Source organism: Globicephala melas, chromosome 6 (assembly GCF_963455315.2).
Source record: "Globicephala melas chromosome 6, mGloMel1.2, whole genome shotgun sequence".
Taxonomy (NCBI): domain Eukaryota; kingdom Metazoa; phylum Chordata; class Mammalia; order Artiodactyla; family Delphinidae; genus Globicephala; species Globicephala melas.
In genome coordinates, this window is record NC_083319.1 from 106,772,756 (window position 1) to 106,787,810 (window position 15,055).

Below are 15,055 nucleotides of genomic sequence, written 5' to 3' on the forward strand. Positions count from 1 at the left end.
GGTGAGGCCCTCCGGGGAGATGAAGGAGAGAGAAGACCACTGGGCTGGGGATGAGGACGCCCGGCGTTCTGGGGGAAAAGTGCCCGCCGAGGAGGGGGGGCTGTCACTGAGTCAAGGGGCGTCATTAGGACCGTGGGCCACCACCATCTCGAGACATGATGACCAAGCTAGGCCCCAGTGTTTGGAAAACTCACAACCAGCAGACCCGTGGGACCTGCGACTGGTCTCCTCATCAACGAACTGGGTGCCTTGGGCTATGACTGTCCACTCCCCAGCCAGGTCTGAACATTTAACCCAAGAGGACAAGCATGGGGCTCTGTAAATGCCACTAGGAAAGAAGGCACCGGTGGGCTCTGGAGGCTTCCCCAGAGGGAGGGTGTGCAGGCAACGGGAAGGCAGAGAGCTGGCCCAGAGGAGGGGCATCGGAGGCAGCCGCCCTCCCGCTGCATGCGGGGCTCAGCGCGGGTGCTGGCCGGCTGTCTGGATGGAGGGTTGAAGGCTCCTTAGCCCAAGGGTCACGAGACAAGCTGGCTCGTTCTCCTGGAGCTCGGTTGGTGAGTGGATGGGAGTCAGAGGACCCACACCCAGGGGTGCATCTGCCCCAGGCGAGTTCCACAGACAACCGGGGGCTGGGCTGCCCGCTGTGCCTCTGGGGGTTCTCTTCACCCCCGTGTGTGTGTGTGTGTGTGTGTGTGTGTCTGGGGGGTGTGTGTGGGAGGGGGTGTGTGGGTGTGTGTGTGGGGGTGTGTGTGTCTGGGGTATGTGTGTGTGTGTCTCTGTGTGTATGTCTGGGCTGTGTGTGTGTGTCTGTGGGGTGTGTGTGTCTGTGGGGTGTGTGTGTCTGGGTGTGTGTGTGTGTGTCTGGGAGGTGTGTATGTGTGTCTGGGGGGGTGTGTTGGGTGTGTGTGTGTGTGTGTCTGTGGGGTGTGTGCCTGGTTGTGTGTGTCTGGGGTGTGTGTGTGTGTCTGGGTGTGTGTGCATCTGGGTGTGTGTGTGTGGGGGGGGTATGTGTGTGTGTGTCTGGGGTGTGTGTGTGTCTGGGTGTGTGTGCATCTGGGTGTGTGTCTGGGGTATGTGTGTGTGTGTGTCTGGGGGGGTGTGTCTGGCGGGTGTGCAGTGTGTGTGTGTGTGCACGCGCGCGCGCGTCCGTGTATGTGTGTGTCTGGGAGGACCCCCGGTCCTGGTGGGACGGTCTGGCCATAGAAGGCAGCCAACTTTGGGGGGAGGACCGTGTGTGCGTGGGCCTCCAGGGGCTTGTTGAAACGCACATTCCTGGACCCCCTCAGACACACGGAATCAGGATTTCCTGGGTGGACGTGTCCATTTTAATGACGCTCGCCAGGTGGTTTACATGTTCACTCAGGTGAAGGAAGCCTCCATCCCGGCCTCTGATTTATGTGGAAATCTCTCAGGACACGTCCGCTTCACAGCTGTACTTGTACTGAGGGCTGTGCAGACAAAGGACAGGTTACTTCTGCCCCGGACACCTTAGAAGGGCCCTCCTGGAGACAGCAGCTGGGTCACCGGGTCAGACTCAGGGGCAGGGAGCTAGGGCAGGGGGAGTTGGGGGACAAGCAGGGGAGGGGTGCAGGGGTCTCGGTGACAAGGCTGGCTGCTCCTTGAGTTCTCCAGCAGGGCCTCGCTCAGCTCGGGGACAGGAGAATATGAAGTGAGCTCCAGAGAAAGACCTGGGGTCTGCTCTCAGCGTAGCCACTTATCCAGCCGCATGGTTTAGGCAGTTCATTTATTCAAGATGGGTGTCTCCTCACCTGGAAAAAGGAAGCTGGACTAAATCAGTGACGGGCCACCTGGACTGAACGCTACGTACATCTGGGGGCTGGACAGAGCAGCTGTGCTGGAGCCCGATTCCAGACCAATAAATTCAGAATCTCTGGCATGGGACCTGGACACGAGGCTTTAGCTCCCAGCCACTGAAAAACGGTCCCTTTGATCTGAAATCTCTGATCCCCAGCAGGACAGAGGAGGGGGGAGAAGAGCTTGGTTTCTATTCACTCACTTCCCTCTCCCATTTACTTCAAGGTGAGACTCTGCTGGCTAAAAATGCTTGCATTACCACTGATACTAAAAGCACTTTGGCAACGCTTTGAGTTGCAAATGCACCAAGTTTTGACTCAGGGATGGGCTACAGGAAGCCCAACATTTTCAAGAGGTGCTAAATTTCAGAGGCCTGTGCAATGCTGTGCAGTATGGTTGCTGTAGAGAAGAGGGTTGCAGAGGAGACGCCGAAATCCCCCCTTGGCGGATGGCCCTGAAATACTTTATCTCCAAGGCAGAAGAAGACACAGTTTTCCATTAACAGCAAGTTTTTTAATATAAAAGCAGAAATATTGGGTTGGCCAAAAAGTTCGTTCGGGTTTTTCCATAGCATCGAACAAACTTTTTGGCCAACCCAGTTCCTGGAGGCTTCAAGAAGATGAGTTTGTAACTAAAAGGAGAATTCTGTGGCTAGAAAACGTTTGAGTTCAACTCTTAGCTTTAAAAAACCAGGTTATCTCAAGCTCCCAATGTCTGTATGTAATTAGAACATTACTAAGGGCGTAATACAATTGGTTGAACAAAAAATCCCACCTAATCTACTTTCCTAAGTCTTAACTCTTTTGCAGTAAATTCATTCAGCAAATCTTTGATCACCTTTAGCTAAATGATTTAGTTAGGGAACCCAAATCAAAATGAAAAAAATATGATACAGTGGAAAAGGACGTGGACTTCAGAGTCTGAAATATCTGAGATTAAATCCTGGCTTTGCCTCTAACTGCGTGAACTTGGACAAGTTTACCTAAGACTCTTCCGCCTCGGTTACTTCATTTTTGAAATGAGGATAACTGTCGACTTGCTTACTTCACGGACACGTTGAGGAGACTAAATGAGATCATTTATGTTCCTGTGGTACCTGATACATCATAGGCATTGAAAACTTAGCAGTTCTAATTAAAATATTGGTATTTTCCCAATACACGTGTAATGAAGTTTCATATGTTATCTCATCTACTTCTCAACAATGCAGTGAGCAAAATATTACTTGGTCCATTTCACAGAGGTTGCACCTGAGATGCCATCACTGGAACTTGAGTCTGGTCATCCAACTCCAAGTCCCACCCTCTTTCCATTGCCTTCTCTTGACCAGAGGTGGACATGCCATTTTAGTGAAGAGCCGGGTCAGTAGGTGCCAGTGGTGGCTGTCTCTGTCATTTGGGGAGATAGCAGATTATGAAACAAAGAGGTTGGAACATCTCTTAGGAAATGACTGAGGACCTCAAGTCACAGAAGAGGGGCACAGTGGATGCTCCATGTCAACGAATAATAACAAGTTCTAGACAATCCTGCATATCACCATACCTAATCCAAGCTCACAATGCAATGTTTCACTGGGGGCTTCTGGCTAAGATACCAGTTCATACGTACATGTGTGTGTGTGTGTGTATATATTGTGTTAGTTTCTGGTGTACAGCAAAGTGATCCAGTTATACAGATACATATATATATTCTTGTTCATATATACTTTCGATGTAAAAACTTTAAAGACTAACCTCCACAAGAAATTTAAAAAACATGTCAAATTTTATTAAGAACATCTCCAGCATTCAGAAACAGAGCAGAACAGGGACTTCCCTGGTGGCGCAGTGGTTAAGAATCCGCCTGCCAACGCAGGGGACACAGGTTCAAGTCCTGGTCCAGGAAGATCCCACATGCCGCAGAGCAACTAAGCCTGTGCGCCACAACTACTGAGCCCGTGCTCTAGAGCCCACAAGACACAACTACTGAAGCCCTTGCACCTAGAGCCCATGCTCCACAACAAGAGAAGCCACTGCAATAAGAAGCCCGCACATTGCAGTGAAGAGTAGCGCACTTCCCCGTCAACGCAATTAGAGAAAGCCTGCACGCAGCAACAAAGACCCAACGCAGCCATAAATAAATAAACAAATTAAAAAAAAAAAGAAAAGTAAAGAAACAGAACAGATGACTTTGGGCATGAGGACACAGCCTACACCCAACATTTGCTTTATTTTCTATTATTAATGTATTTATTTTCTTTATTTTTTACATGAACATTTACATTTAAACAACCAGTGAACAATACCTGTTCTTGTAGCACAGACCTCCGCTTTAAAAATTCTGAACACACAAAGTGGTCCTGTATGCTGGTGAGAACCCTTGCGGGAAATTCTGCCCCATTAAGGACCCCTGATCCGGACAGCCCTAGTCCAAGGCTTCCTGGAGAAGCCTGCCGAGAAAGGGCATGTTTTCAATCTCAAAAATGATAAACAGAATGTTTAAAAATTGTAAAGGACACATGTAAATCAATTTGTTTAAAAAAAGCTAGAATTCCAGCTGAAAATGGGTAAAAGGCATACATGTATAATTTATATGCAAATGGCTTTTAAAAAAACTAGAAAACTCTTTAATCTCATTAGCAATCAAATATAGCTAAAATAGTTCCACATTAAAATAAGGTACTATTTTTCCCTATAAAATTAGCAAAAGATTTCTCCTTTTTAATGACTCTACCAAACACGGTTGAGAATGTGGCAGACCAGGTGATGTAACTTAGTACAACTTAGTAGACCTTTAGAAAAACAATTTGACAGAAGATATCAAGAGCCTTAAAAAAGTCGATATCTTTAGATCCAGTAATTCCATGCCTGGGAATCTATCCTAAGGAAATCATCTGCTACTCAGGGGGAAAAAAAAAAAAAAAGAAAAAAGAAAAAATATATATATATATATACACACACACATATAAATATGGAAAAAATAATGGAAACCATCCAAATGGTCAGCAGAAGGGAGATGGTGAAAAAGCATTTTATAATCTCATATTATTTGGGCATTAAAAACATTATTCAGGTATTAAAAATAGGTTTATGAAGATTTTGAGATTAATCGGGGAATTCTCATCATGTTAAAAAAAGAAGTTTAAAAGGATGAGCACAATTATCAAATAATTAGAAAAATGATGGGAAAGAAATACATCCAATGCTACCACGAGTCATCCCTGAGGGGTGGGATTATGAGTGACTACTTTTCCTTCTTTCTGCTTTTGCATTTTCCAATTTTTTTTTATTCCAAAAAAAGAAAAGAATTAAGGAAAGACACTTGGACTTTGGGGCTGAGAACAAACTTTGTCCAGTGATCCTGAATTTATCCTCTTCTCCCAAATTTTCACGTCTGCAGAGTCACCAAATATAGTCAAGACTGAAAAAAGCACTTCAAAGTCGAGAGACATCCGTGCCCAGGAGAGGCCAAGGAGAGAAATAACTGGAGATCAATAGGCAAAGAACAAGGGAAACACTCACCAGCAAAAAACAAACACAAACAGAACCTCTCCTGGACGGTTGCCAGGCAGTTCCATCCTCCTGGGCCCAGCAGGCAAATGCTGGGCAGCTGACCTCGTATAATGGGGAAGATCTGGGATGGCCCTCTTTCACACAGTGGGTGGACAGGCCGATGGGGCCTTGGAAACCCCAGAATTTAGAACTGGGGCAGTGTGGGGTGGCCATGCCCTTGGCAAGTCCTTGACCTTCGCCCATGTCCCTTATGCATCTCCAGTAGGCTGAGCTCCAGACTCAGGACTGTCTTGCAGCTGGATCCTTAGAAATCTAAGTCGTCTTGGCCAAAGCCGTCTGTCCTGTCCATGGGGAGGGTTTTAAGCATCCCTTCTGTGGAAGCGAGACTTTTCACTACCTTCTCAGCTTCTAAGTCAGAGCCTCCCTCTGTCCCCTGCTCTGGAGTCAGACCTTCATCTGTTCCTTGCTCTGGCACCCTCGAGCCTGAGGGGGCCCCGTCTTGCTCAGAAGGGGAGCTTTCTGGACACGTGCCTGTGACTTTTGTCTCTGGATCAGGGACGCCCTTGGCCTCGTCTTCAAGGCTCCTCGTGTGTCTGTCTGAAGGCTCATCTTCGGAGCTTTTCTGAGAGAGCCGACAGCAGTTCCCCAAAGATGATGTGCTGGAGGACGAGAGGCCTGACCTTTGGCGGGGGGAGTCTGCACCTGGGGCCAGGGACGGCATGCGCCTGCCCTCCTGGTCTGGGCTGCTGTTTCTAGAAGCCTCACGCGACTGGCGGTGTCCGAGGCCAAGCTGAGGGCGCGCTTCTCTCTTACCTTGATTTCCTCCTCCTGACTCTGCCTGTTGCTCCCCGTCAGCTCCCTGGGCCTCTGCACTTTCTGCACCAGCGTTCTGTCCTCCTGGACTCGGGTCACCTCCTCCCGGGGCTTCACCCGCCCCAGTGTCCTCAGCCCCAGAGCCCACCTCCGGGTCTCCTTCCTCCCTGCCCACACCCTGCTTCCCCCGCCCCACCCCGTCTGGGTAGCTGCCTACAAAGGGGTCTGTTTTCCTTTCTCTCTTCTCAGTAGTTGCCCCCTCCTCTGCCCCCCGGGGGGCTTCATCTCTGCTGAGGGTCTCGTGCCCCACCTCCACCCTGGGGCCCTGGCCTGATCCCAGCTCAGGGCCTCCGTCAGCTCCCCGGACAGGGTCCGTCCCCGAGGGGTCCCTCTCGAGGGGCTCCATCCCCCTCTTTGCAGGGGCCGCCTCTGCTGTCTCCCCGTCCACATATCTTCCTTTCTTCTTCTGCAGAATTTGCTGCAGGTCAAAGGCCTCTCTGACGGGCGCACTGGCCGCCCGCACTGCGTCCCTCGGGGATGCAAGGGCCACTTTCTTCCTCATGCAGGCCTCGCAGGGACAGAACCCCTCCTCCTCAACCTGCTCCCCAAGCCGGGTCCCCAGGACTCCTCTGAAGGTTGGCACGTCCTCCAGGGAGAAGGAGGGGGGCCCCCGGCCCCGCATGTGCTCGGAGGAAGCTGAGAGGTCAGTCAGGCCCTGGAGGTGCTGCCTGTACTGCTTGGTCTGCAGGGGCGTCTCCCTGGGTGGCCCCGGCGTCGTGCCCCCCGCCCGGCTCTGCACCTTGCAGAGCTCCTTCTCGACGTGGTCCTGGAGCCGCCGGCCCATGTCCTGCTGCAGCTCGGCCACCATCTGGTCCAGCAGGTCGTTGCTCTCCAGGCCCCAGCGGGCTTGGAGCTCGGCCGTGGCAGTGGCGAGGTGGGCCATGAAGGTCTTCTCCATGTTCTTCAGCAACTTGGACACCCAGAGGGGGTCAGGGTCCAGAGGCCCTCTGCAGGCTGTGGAAGTGCCCCTCTCCTCCGCCCCCTGGGTAAGCTTGGCCTGGGTTTGCCCACAGCCTGTCTCCGCTGCTGTGGACAACTTCTCCAAAGAAGGCTCAGCGCTGGGGCCACCTTGACTCCCGCTGGCGTCTGGGTCACTCTCCCTGAGGCTCTTAGGGCGCTCTGTCGGGCTCTCTCTCTTCCCTGGGGGGCTCAGCGTGGCCGAGGTGGGGTCTCCCTGATCTTCCTGCAGGCTCTTGTCTTCCCTGGCACCCGCCCCATCCTGAGAGCCCGCCCCTGACGATTCTCGTCCTGTGATTCCTTCCTCTTCGGGAAACCCTTTAACACCCTCTTCTTGCAGTTCTGCTCTTTCTTTTTCCTCTTTTATTTCCTCTAATTGTACCCCCTCTTCTTGCATCGTGTTTTTAACACCTTGGTCCAGGTCACTGCCCAACGCCTGCTCCCCACTGTTTCTTTCGGCCCTGTCCTCACTGGAGGTACCACCAGCCTCGGAACCACTCAGCTGTTGGTTTCCCGGATCCTCTGGGTTCCCTGAGATTCTGGAATCAGGCCTCTGGCAGGGGATGCTTGAGGGAAGCCCCATCCTCTCAGGGACCAGGGCGCAGTCCACGGTGCATGGCCCGTGGCCCTCCCCCGAGCCTCCGGAACCACTGCCAACATCCACACCAGAGGAGGATGTTGGCGTGAAGTCCTCAGCTGCAGCGTGGGACCCAAGGGCCGGCAGGGCCTGGCCCCAGCCTAGCTCCTGGAGGCCCGAGTCCAGCTCTCTGTGCCCAAGGCCACTCCCCGGCCACAGGGCCTGCAAGGTGCTCAGGAGCTCCTGGTACCGAGGAGAGTCAGTGAACCTCACTTTGCCAGCGGGAGACCCAAGGTCATCATCAAAGAAGCGGAGCCTGGCGAGACAGGTGACGAGGGCCTGGGCCGAGCGGCCGAGTCTCCTGCCCACTGAGCTGGACACTTCGGGCACACTGCTGGGCCGGCCTGGCCTGGATCCCATCAGCGCCTTCATGATGTGTATGGAGGAAGAGACCCTGCTGGGGAGCATGCACTGGCCCATCGCACGGTCCACAGCCGCTCCTTTGCCTTTGCCGGCCTCCGTAGAGGCTTCTGAAACCCCACTGCAAGGCGGGCCCGCTCCTGACCTGGGACCAGCGCTGCCTGTCCCTGGGAGGGCTTTCTCACTGGCCGCCCCTTCCAGGGGCACTTGTCTGGCCTGCACTGACCCTTCCAGGCCATCTGGGGGATGTTGGCCAACAGGGTCCTCCTCGGGGCCTTCCGGGCTGCGCCCGGCCAGGTCTTCGCCCTCGTCCATCTCGTATTTCACAGGCTCCTCCGAGATGTTGCTCAGCCATGCACGGACCATGGCTCCCGGGGAGGCTCGGGGCAGGGTGCCCAGCGCCACGCAGCCACCTTCCTTGTGCTCCTCCAGGTCTCCTCCACCCGAGACCTGCTCCTGGAACGTTCTCCCGAGCTTGGGACCGCGGTGGGAGCCACCCCTTCTCACGGCTCTGACTGCTCTCCCCACGGCCCCTCCCGGAGAGCCAGGGGGCCGAGGGCGCCAGACGTCCGGCTTTTCCTCCCCCGCCTCGGTCCCGCCCGGCTCCCCATCAGCACTGTGGGTGCCCTCGCTGCGGCTGAGGGTACGCAAAGGATGCTTCTTGCCCGAGGGCCGTGGCTTGCGAGGCATGGGACAGTACCTGCTGCACTCCAAGCAGGCCTCAGAGAAGGGGCCCTGGCCGCCCCGAGACTGGGAGGCTGGCAGTGACTGCGTCTTCCCACCGGGGGACCCGAGGGCCGGGGATGCGCCCAGCTGCGAGCAGCAGCTGGCCCCGTGCACTCCCGGCCTCCCTCCCTCGGGCCACCCGACTGGCAGGACCAAGGGCCAGGAAGGCTTGGGACTGTCACCCCCTGCCTTTTCACCCAGGCCATCAGCTTGCGAGTTGAAAGAGTCAGATGTGTTTGAAGGTGTGGGAGCTGGTGAACACGCCCTGAACTCAGGGTCCCCTTCGGTCTCAGCAGTGGGGGAATTTGGGGGGTGGAAATTGGAAGCACAGTCCGAATTGCTCACAGGGGTGATGGGAATGCTGCTGAACCCTCGCGTGTCCCAGGAATAAAGAGAGGCGGAGAAGCAGGGCCTCGGGTCCCGGGAGGCCCAGCTCCCGCGGCTGTGTGGGCTTTCAGAAGGGCCAGGCGCTGGGCTGTCTGGGCGGGCCCTGCTTCTGCTGGGAGGCCCCGGCACTGGCCTGGACACAGGCAAGCCGAGTGGGCAGTGGGTGTCCTTTGGGTGGTGGTGCTGCCCGGGGCGGCCCCTCTGGGACCCGCGGCTGAGGACAGAAACGCTGGGTAAGGACAGAGTGCCGGCTCTGCTCTGCTGCTTCCTGCTCCTGCCTGGGGCTGACGCACAGGCAGAAGGTGGACGGTGGCCTCCTGCGTCCTCCCCAGAGGCTGCCTGGGGGTATCCGGCGCCCTGTCCACTCTCCTCTGCCCGTGGGCCCTCTTTCCTTACAGACGAGGGGCTCACGGCGGGGGAGCTGGGGCCTCCCCCCTGGGTGGCCCCCCAGGAAGTCACAGCCCAGCTCTTCTTGCTGGGGCGGCCCTGGTGCAGTTCACCCCTTTCACTGGACTCCTCGTGAGACCCGCCACTTGCCGAGGAGTCAGGAAAAGCGTCTGCCGGGCCTCGGGTCCCCGGTTTCAGGCAGCCACGGTGCTCCCTGCAGCCCGGCATTGCTCCCTCGCCTGTGCCCTCACCAGCCCCCGAGGCCAGACGTGGGCCACAGCTGCCCACACCATCCTCCAGGGACCTGGAGCAGAAAGAAGAGTTGGTCTCAGAGCCTTCGGGGGCTCTGTCACTGGAGGAAGGGCTGGCGCTGTCTTTGCTCCTTCTTTTCCTGCTGGCGACCCCTTGGCTCCTGGGGGTCCTGGAGTGGGACTTCTGGGGCAGCCCAGACCTCCTCTGAGAGGCTGTCTGCTCTCCCTGGGGGGCATAAAGGGGGTTCATCCAGATCTCATATCTAGACCCCGGCTGCCACCGGCCTCGGTCAAAGGCTCCCACACCTCCTGCCTCGCAGGGCCCCAGTCCCTGTGCCCCAGGCTCCGAGGGGTCCCTAGGGGGGCCCCTCCACACACAGCCGAGGGGATCTGCCTCCCCCAGGACAGGGCCCTCCCCGCTGGCCCTCCCGACCCTCCTGGACCACAGGAGCAGGTCCTCCCCCTGTAGGTGGAAGCGGACTTTCATCTCCACGGACAAGCTGCCGTCCTCGTTCACGCGCACGTTCTTCTCAATGTCTTCACCGGCTACCGACGGGCTGAGCTGGCCAGGTGTGCCCTGAGGGTTCCCGTCAGGAGCAGGGCACGTGCAGGCACTTTGCAGAGGCACCGAGGGGTCACCGAGCCCAGATCTCTCCGACAGCAAGGAGAACCGCCGTGGCCCGCTGCCTGGCCTGGACCGCGCGTGGATCACGCTCTGCTTGGCTTTGGGCCCCCAGCTCCCTGGTGCACGATGACAAGCAAGAGAAAAGAAGGAAAGATAGTGAGCTGCCGGCGAGAGCTTCGGGATAGAAGAGTCAAGGCCAGTCATGAGCCTTCCACGGTCTGTATACCCCTGCCCCCTCCACAACCAGCAGGAAGGACAGAAACCATGCTAGGACGAACATTCACGGAGCTGCCAGGGTGTGAACCAGCAGAGCCCAGCGAGGTGAGCATGAAGTCCGAGTTCCGTCTCGACCCTGCCACTTCCTAGCTGTGCAGTCTTTGGCAGAAACTCTTTCCTGAGCTGTGAAATAAGAGTCATGGTATCTAACGGGTAGGTTTGTTTTGAGGATGTCAGGCAGCGCATGGAAAGCTTCCTGCAAAGTCGCTGGCGCAAAGCAGGTTCTCCACAGACAGTAGAGTTGACTGCCTAACGTCGGTGCCCAGAGCTAGATCCCAGCTCTGCTCACACCCACCCACGGCACAGGAAGCAAAAATCGATAAGCTGCTGCAGACACACCTGATTGTAACTGTAAACTGCTTTGCAATTATTAGTGATGATGTATCATCTTAACACTCATCAAGATTTGGGGTTGATAAATGGTTGCAAGGAAGGACCTGGACACATGATAGCAGGTCGTGGTAGCTAAGCCTGCCCCTCAGCCACGAAAAAGAGAAGAAGAGGGGGTCACTGGGGATAAAAAGACATGATCCCGAGAGATAACGTAGCCCTTGGTACTTTCTCATTTCATCTCCTGAGCTAATGCTTGGCAAGAGGGAGGGGCCGGCAGAGGCTGAGCCTATGGCCGGTGGAAGAGCAGACCTCCTGAGTCCATCTGGGCAGGAGAAGGATTTGCTCAGTCCTGTTCCTCCATAAGCACCAGATGAGACTGGGGGCTCCTCCGGAGGAGGGGATGTGGCTGATGGGCCTTTGTACATCCAACATCCAGCATGATGCAATCACCGAAACCACTGCTGTCTTTCTCTTCATAGCTTTTCACAAAGGATATTATTTTGTTTACTCGCCAAAATTTGCCCATTGTCATTCCAATAATTTTGCTTTTTGGGTTTTTGTTGTGGTGGTGGTCGTTGTTGTTTAATAATAAAGGCTACCTCTGGCACCTGGATGGATGGCTGGTTGGCTGTATAGATTGATGGATGGATAGATGATCAATGGTTATCATTTATTTTGGTCTGTTGGGTCCTCACGGTTGCCTAAGACAGTCATGACTCTTGAAAGATGCAAAGACCACATACCCATGGTTCACTGCCTCCATTAATGTCATGCTCACTATGGTTCTTAACAAAGTTTATTTTAGATCCTAGAAGCTTAACATTCAAGATCTCTTAATCCCTGTTTAAATACCAGACTCCCATCTCTCTCAGCCCAGCCAAATGTTCAACCTAGTTAAGGCTGATGGTGATGAGAAGGAGAAAGAGGCAAGAGAGACCCCCAGACAAATGGGGTGCCCCAGACCTGGAGCCAAAGGCAGGTTTTTTTAATTATCTAGAAAGGATACCTGCCCAGCCCTACCAAACCACCATCCAGTGCAAATAAGGCTGGGGATTCTGCGGAACAAACTCACCGCTTTTCCTCCTTGAAGTCTGCCCAGATAAAGGTTCACTTCCATTTCTTCTGACATCTTCCGCTGCCAGAGGTCTGAAGGGCTCGTGACCGGCACATACCAGCACCGAGGGGCTGTGTAGCAGACCCTTCAGAGAGTCCACCTGGGGAAGCAGAGTGTTGAGTCAGGAGGCGTGGTCTGCAGGACCCGCTTCTGTCCAGCAAGACATGGGTAGAGGGAGAATCCACTGTCGCTGGTCCCTTTCTTGATATTTGCACATCTCACCCCAGATTTCTGATCCAAGGGAAGGATCCCATTCACTCCTCAATACACCTCCATGACTGGCGGGGGGCCGAGGTCCTCCCACCATGATCTTTTTCTCTACCTACAGCCCTCCCTCCACCTGGTACGAGGTCTGTGGTTTAGAGGTTATTCTTGATACTCAGGTGGAAAAGACTTCAGGAAGACTTTGACTTGCTTCCCCGCCCACACTCCTCCCTCCGGAATGTGTATTTTTTTAGAGCAACCATAACAGAAGGTCCAGGGCTCCCATATGGAGACCTGAGTCACTATCTCACACTTTTTCCAGGCAGAGTCCTCTCTTGGGTCTGATCTGTGCTTTCCAGTCTAATCTGAGCCCAGGGCCTCTGCTTCTGCCCCTAGTGGAGCAGAGAAAGACAAGGCACAGATGGCCTTTCTCTCCCTCCTCCAATGGTTCTCTAGGCTCCTGCCCAGACGCGCGGGTCATCCTCCCACCACCTACCCCTACCCCCCACCATCATGGCATCCCAGGCTGGGTCGTGCAGGCAACATCAGTGCTGGATTGCATTCCAGGAAGCAGGTCCCTGCTTTTAGAAAAATCTCACCTGGCCCCAAGGATCCTGCCTATCTGATGATTTGCACAATTTATAGCATTACGTTATAATTAGCGACGTCGGGGGATTTCGTTCCATCTTTAAAGTACAGAATCTGTTCTTTTTCGTTTTCTCCAATTAGAAGGGTATGCTTATTAACAAGGAAATGAAAGAAAGGGCTCTTAAGGTAGAGGGTATAAAGGTGGGATCGTGACTGAGCTGAAAGAGAATGGTACGGCACGGGTGCAACTTTGGGGAGCAGGGGAATGTGTCTCGATGGCAGGAGGGATGGTTCCATTGTTAGGTGGGGACGCGCTGCTGTAGCTGCTGTTATACATTTAAGTAGCATGGCGTATACAGGTGTCAGTAGCTATAGGACTAGACTGTGAGAGTTTATGTGGGTTAGATCAATCAACCTCCATCCTCCAGCCTGCCCATCTTGGGTTACATTCACGTTCAGCAAAACCCAGGAGGGCAAAAGTTACATCCACTAGCCTTCTTGCCAGTTAGGCCGGATGTCGATCGGGTTCCATCAGGTAGGTCAAGCCTGGGATGGCAAGCGAGGTAGACACTGTCTCTTCTTGCTTCTGGCTGTGTGTGGCTACAAAGCAAGTCTGTGGGCATCGGGAGGCCATGGCGCTCAGGCAGCAGTGGCTGGTGTCCCTGGGCATTAAGATGCAGCTGGGGCAGGTTGCCGACCCAGCTTTCTAAGCTTCGGTTCCACTACAGAGGGGTCCTTCTCAGCCCAGTCACAATGGCTTGGAGTGGAGTTAGAAGATTTCTGCAGGGTGCTGGGAGCCAATCCTGCACACCCAACTTGGAGTTCGCTCCCGCAGCTTTCCAGAGATGTGAAAGTCCCCCCAGTGCCCTGCGGGAAATTGCTTTCTGCTTAAAGCACTTTGAGTCTTCTGTGTTTCCTACACTGAACTCTCACCAAAATAGGCTAAGAGGATTAAGTAAGAAAACAAAGTGTGCAAGGAACAGGTACTAAACACTTGCTAAATGGTAGCTGAAAATATGAAGAACAATTGCTTGTTTGATGAACTGACTGAACGTCTCCACTCTATTCACCTTTAATTAGTAGCAGGGCAATCAGTGCCTCTTTTAAAGGAATAACTTCCCAGTTCCACCTAAGTGTTTTGAGCTGAGGTCCAGGGAACCTTTTAAGGAAATGTCATACCCCACAGCCTACCTTTTTCCCACCGGTTGTGTACACCTGCTTCACGGGAAAGTGCAGCAGGTCCGAGGCTTTGCTGAGAAAGGCCGTCAGGCTCCTGGTGTTCCTGTGACTGAGCACCGCTGTCTGCTGGTATCGAGGGTCGCCGTTCTTAACCAGCGTTATCCTCCTCGGGGCTCGGAGACTTTTGCAGGAAGAAGCCGTTCCAGGTGCCTCGCAGCAGCCTTCAAAACCCCGTGACTGCTGAGAAGGGCTTCTCCCCCGTGGCCGGCCCGGCCCGCTGGGGGTCTTGGGGGGCTTCTTATCGGAGCAGAGGTAGCAGCCGCCATCTTGCAGCTGCTCCAGGGTGCTGAGGCCGTGCAGGCCCCGGGGCGTGGTGACGGAGCGCACCCCAAAGGAGAGCGGCACGCGCTGCGAGAGCTCATCCATCAGGGCCCCGAAACTCCTGAAGGCGCGGCGGTGGACGGCCAGGCGAACCCCAGCAAACTGGGGATCCCCTCGCTTGAGGAAAGTGATCTTCTTGGCTGGCGTGACCTGGGTGACAGAGGGGGTCCGGGCCACAGAAGGCAGGAGGCGCTCGCGGTGTCCGGGGGCCTGGGCATCCCGCGGGGTGCCGTTCATGGTGTGGAGGACCAGGCAGCTGAAACGGATCGAAGGAAGAGGAAAGTCAGAGAGCGGGTCTGTGCCTTTCCTCCCCCTCGTTACAGAGGCGCTCCCCGCCCGCCCCAAACCTGCTCCACTCAAACCTGTAGAGGCAGGTTAATCCATTTTGATGAGTAGAAGGAAGGCCAAAGGTTTGGCAGGGGAGGATCTGAATTCAAATCCCACCCCTCACCCCCCACTTACTGGCTGTGT

At 54.7% G+C, this 15,055-nt stretch overlaps 1 protein-coding gene across 1 annotated transcript; it reads right to left on the minus strand.

Annotated features, from left to right (window-relative positions):
• Positions 1-5,911: 5,911 nt before the first annotated feature.
• Positions 5,912-14,821, minus strand: RP1L1 (RP1 like 1). The gene is made up of 5 exons (XM_030879241.2): positions 14,216-14,821; positions 12,191-12,332; positions 6,430-10,625; positions 6,072-6,230; positions 5,912-5,965 (listed from the first exon to the last, which is right to left on the minus strand). The coding sequence occupies exons 1-5, from the start codon at positions 14,819-14,821 to the stop codon at positions 5,912-5,914; spliced, it is 5,157 nt and encodes a 1,718-aa protein (XP_030735101.2).
• Positions 14,822-15,055: the final 234 nt, after the last annotated feature.

Coding starts and splice junctions, on each gene's coding strand:
- RP1L1 (XM_030879241.2), bottom strand. CDS start 14,821: ATGAACGGCACCCCGCGGGATGCCCAGGCCCCCGGACACCGCGAGCGC. Junction 10,626..12,190: donor GACTTCAAGGAGGAAAAGCG/GTGAGTTTGTTC, acceptor ATCGTGCACCAG/GGAGCTGGGGGCCCAAAGCC. Junction 5,966..6,071: donor CCTCGGACACCGCCAGTCGC/GTGAGGCTTCTA, acceptor CTCGTCCTCCAG/CACATCATCTTTGGGGAACT.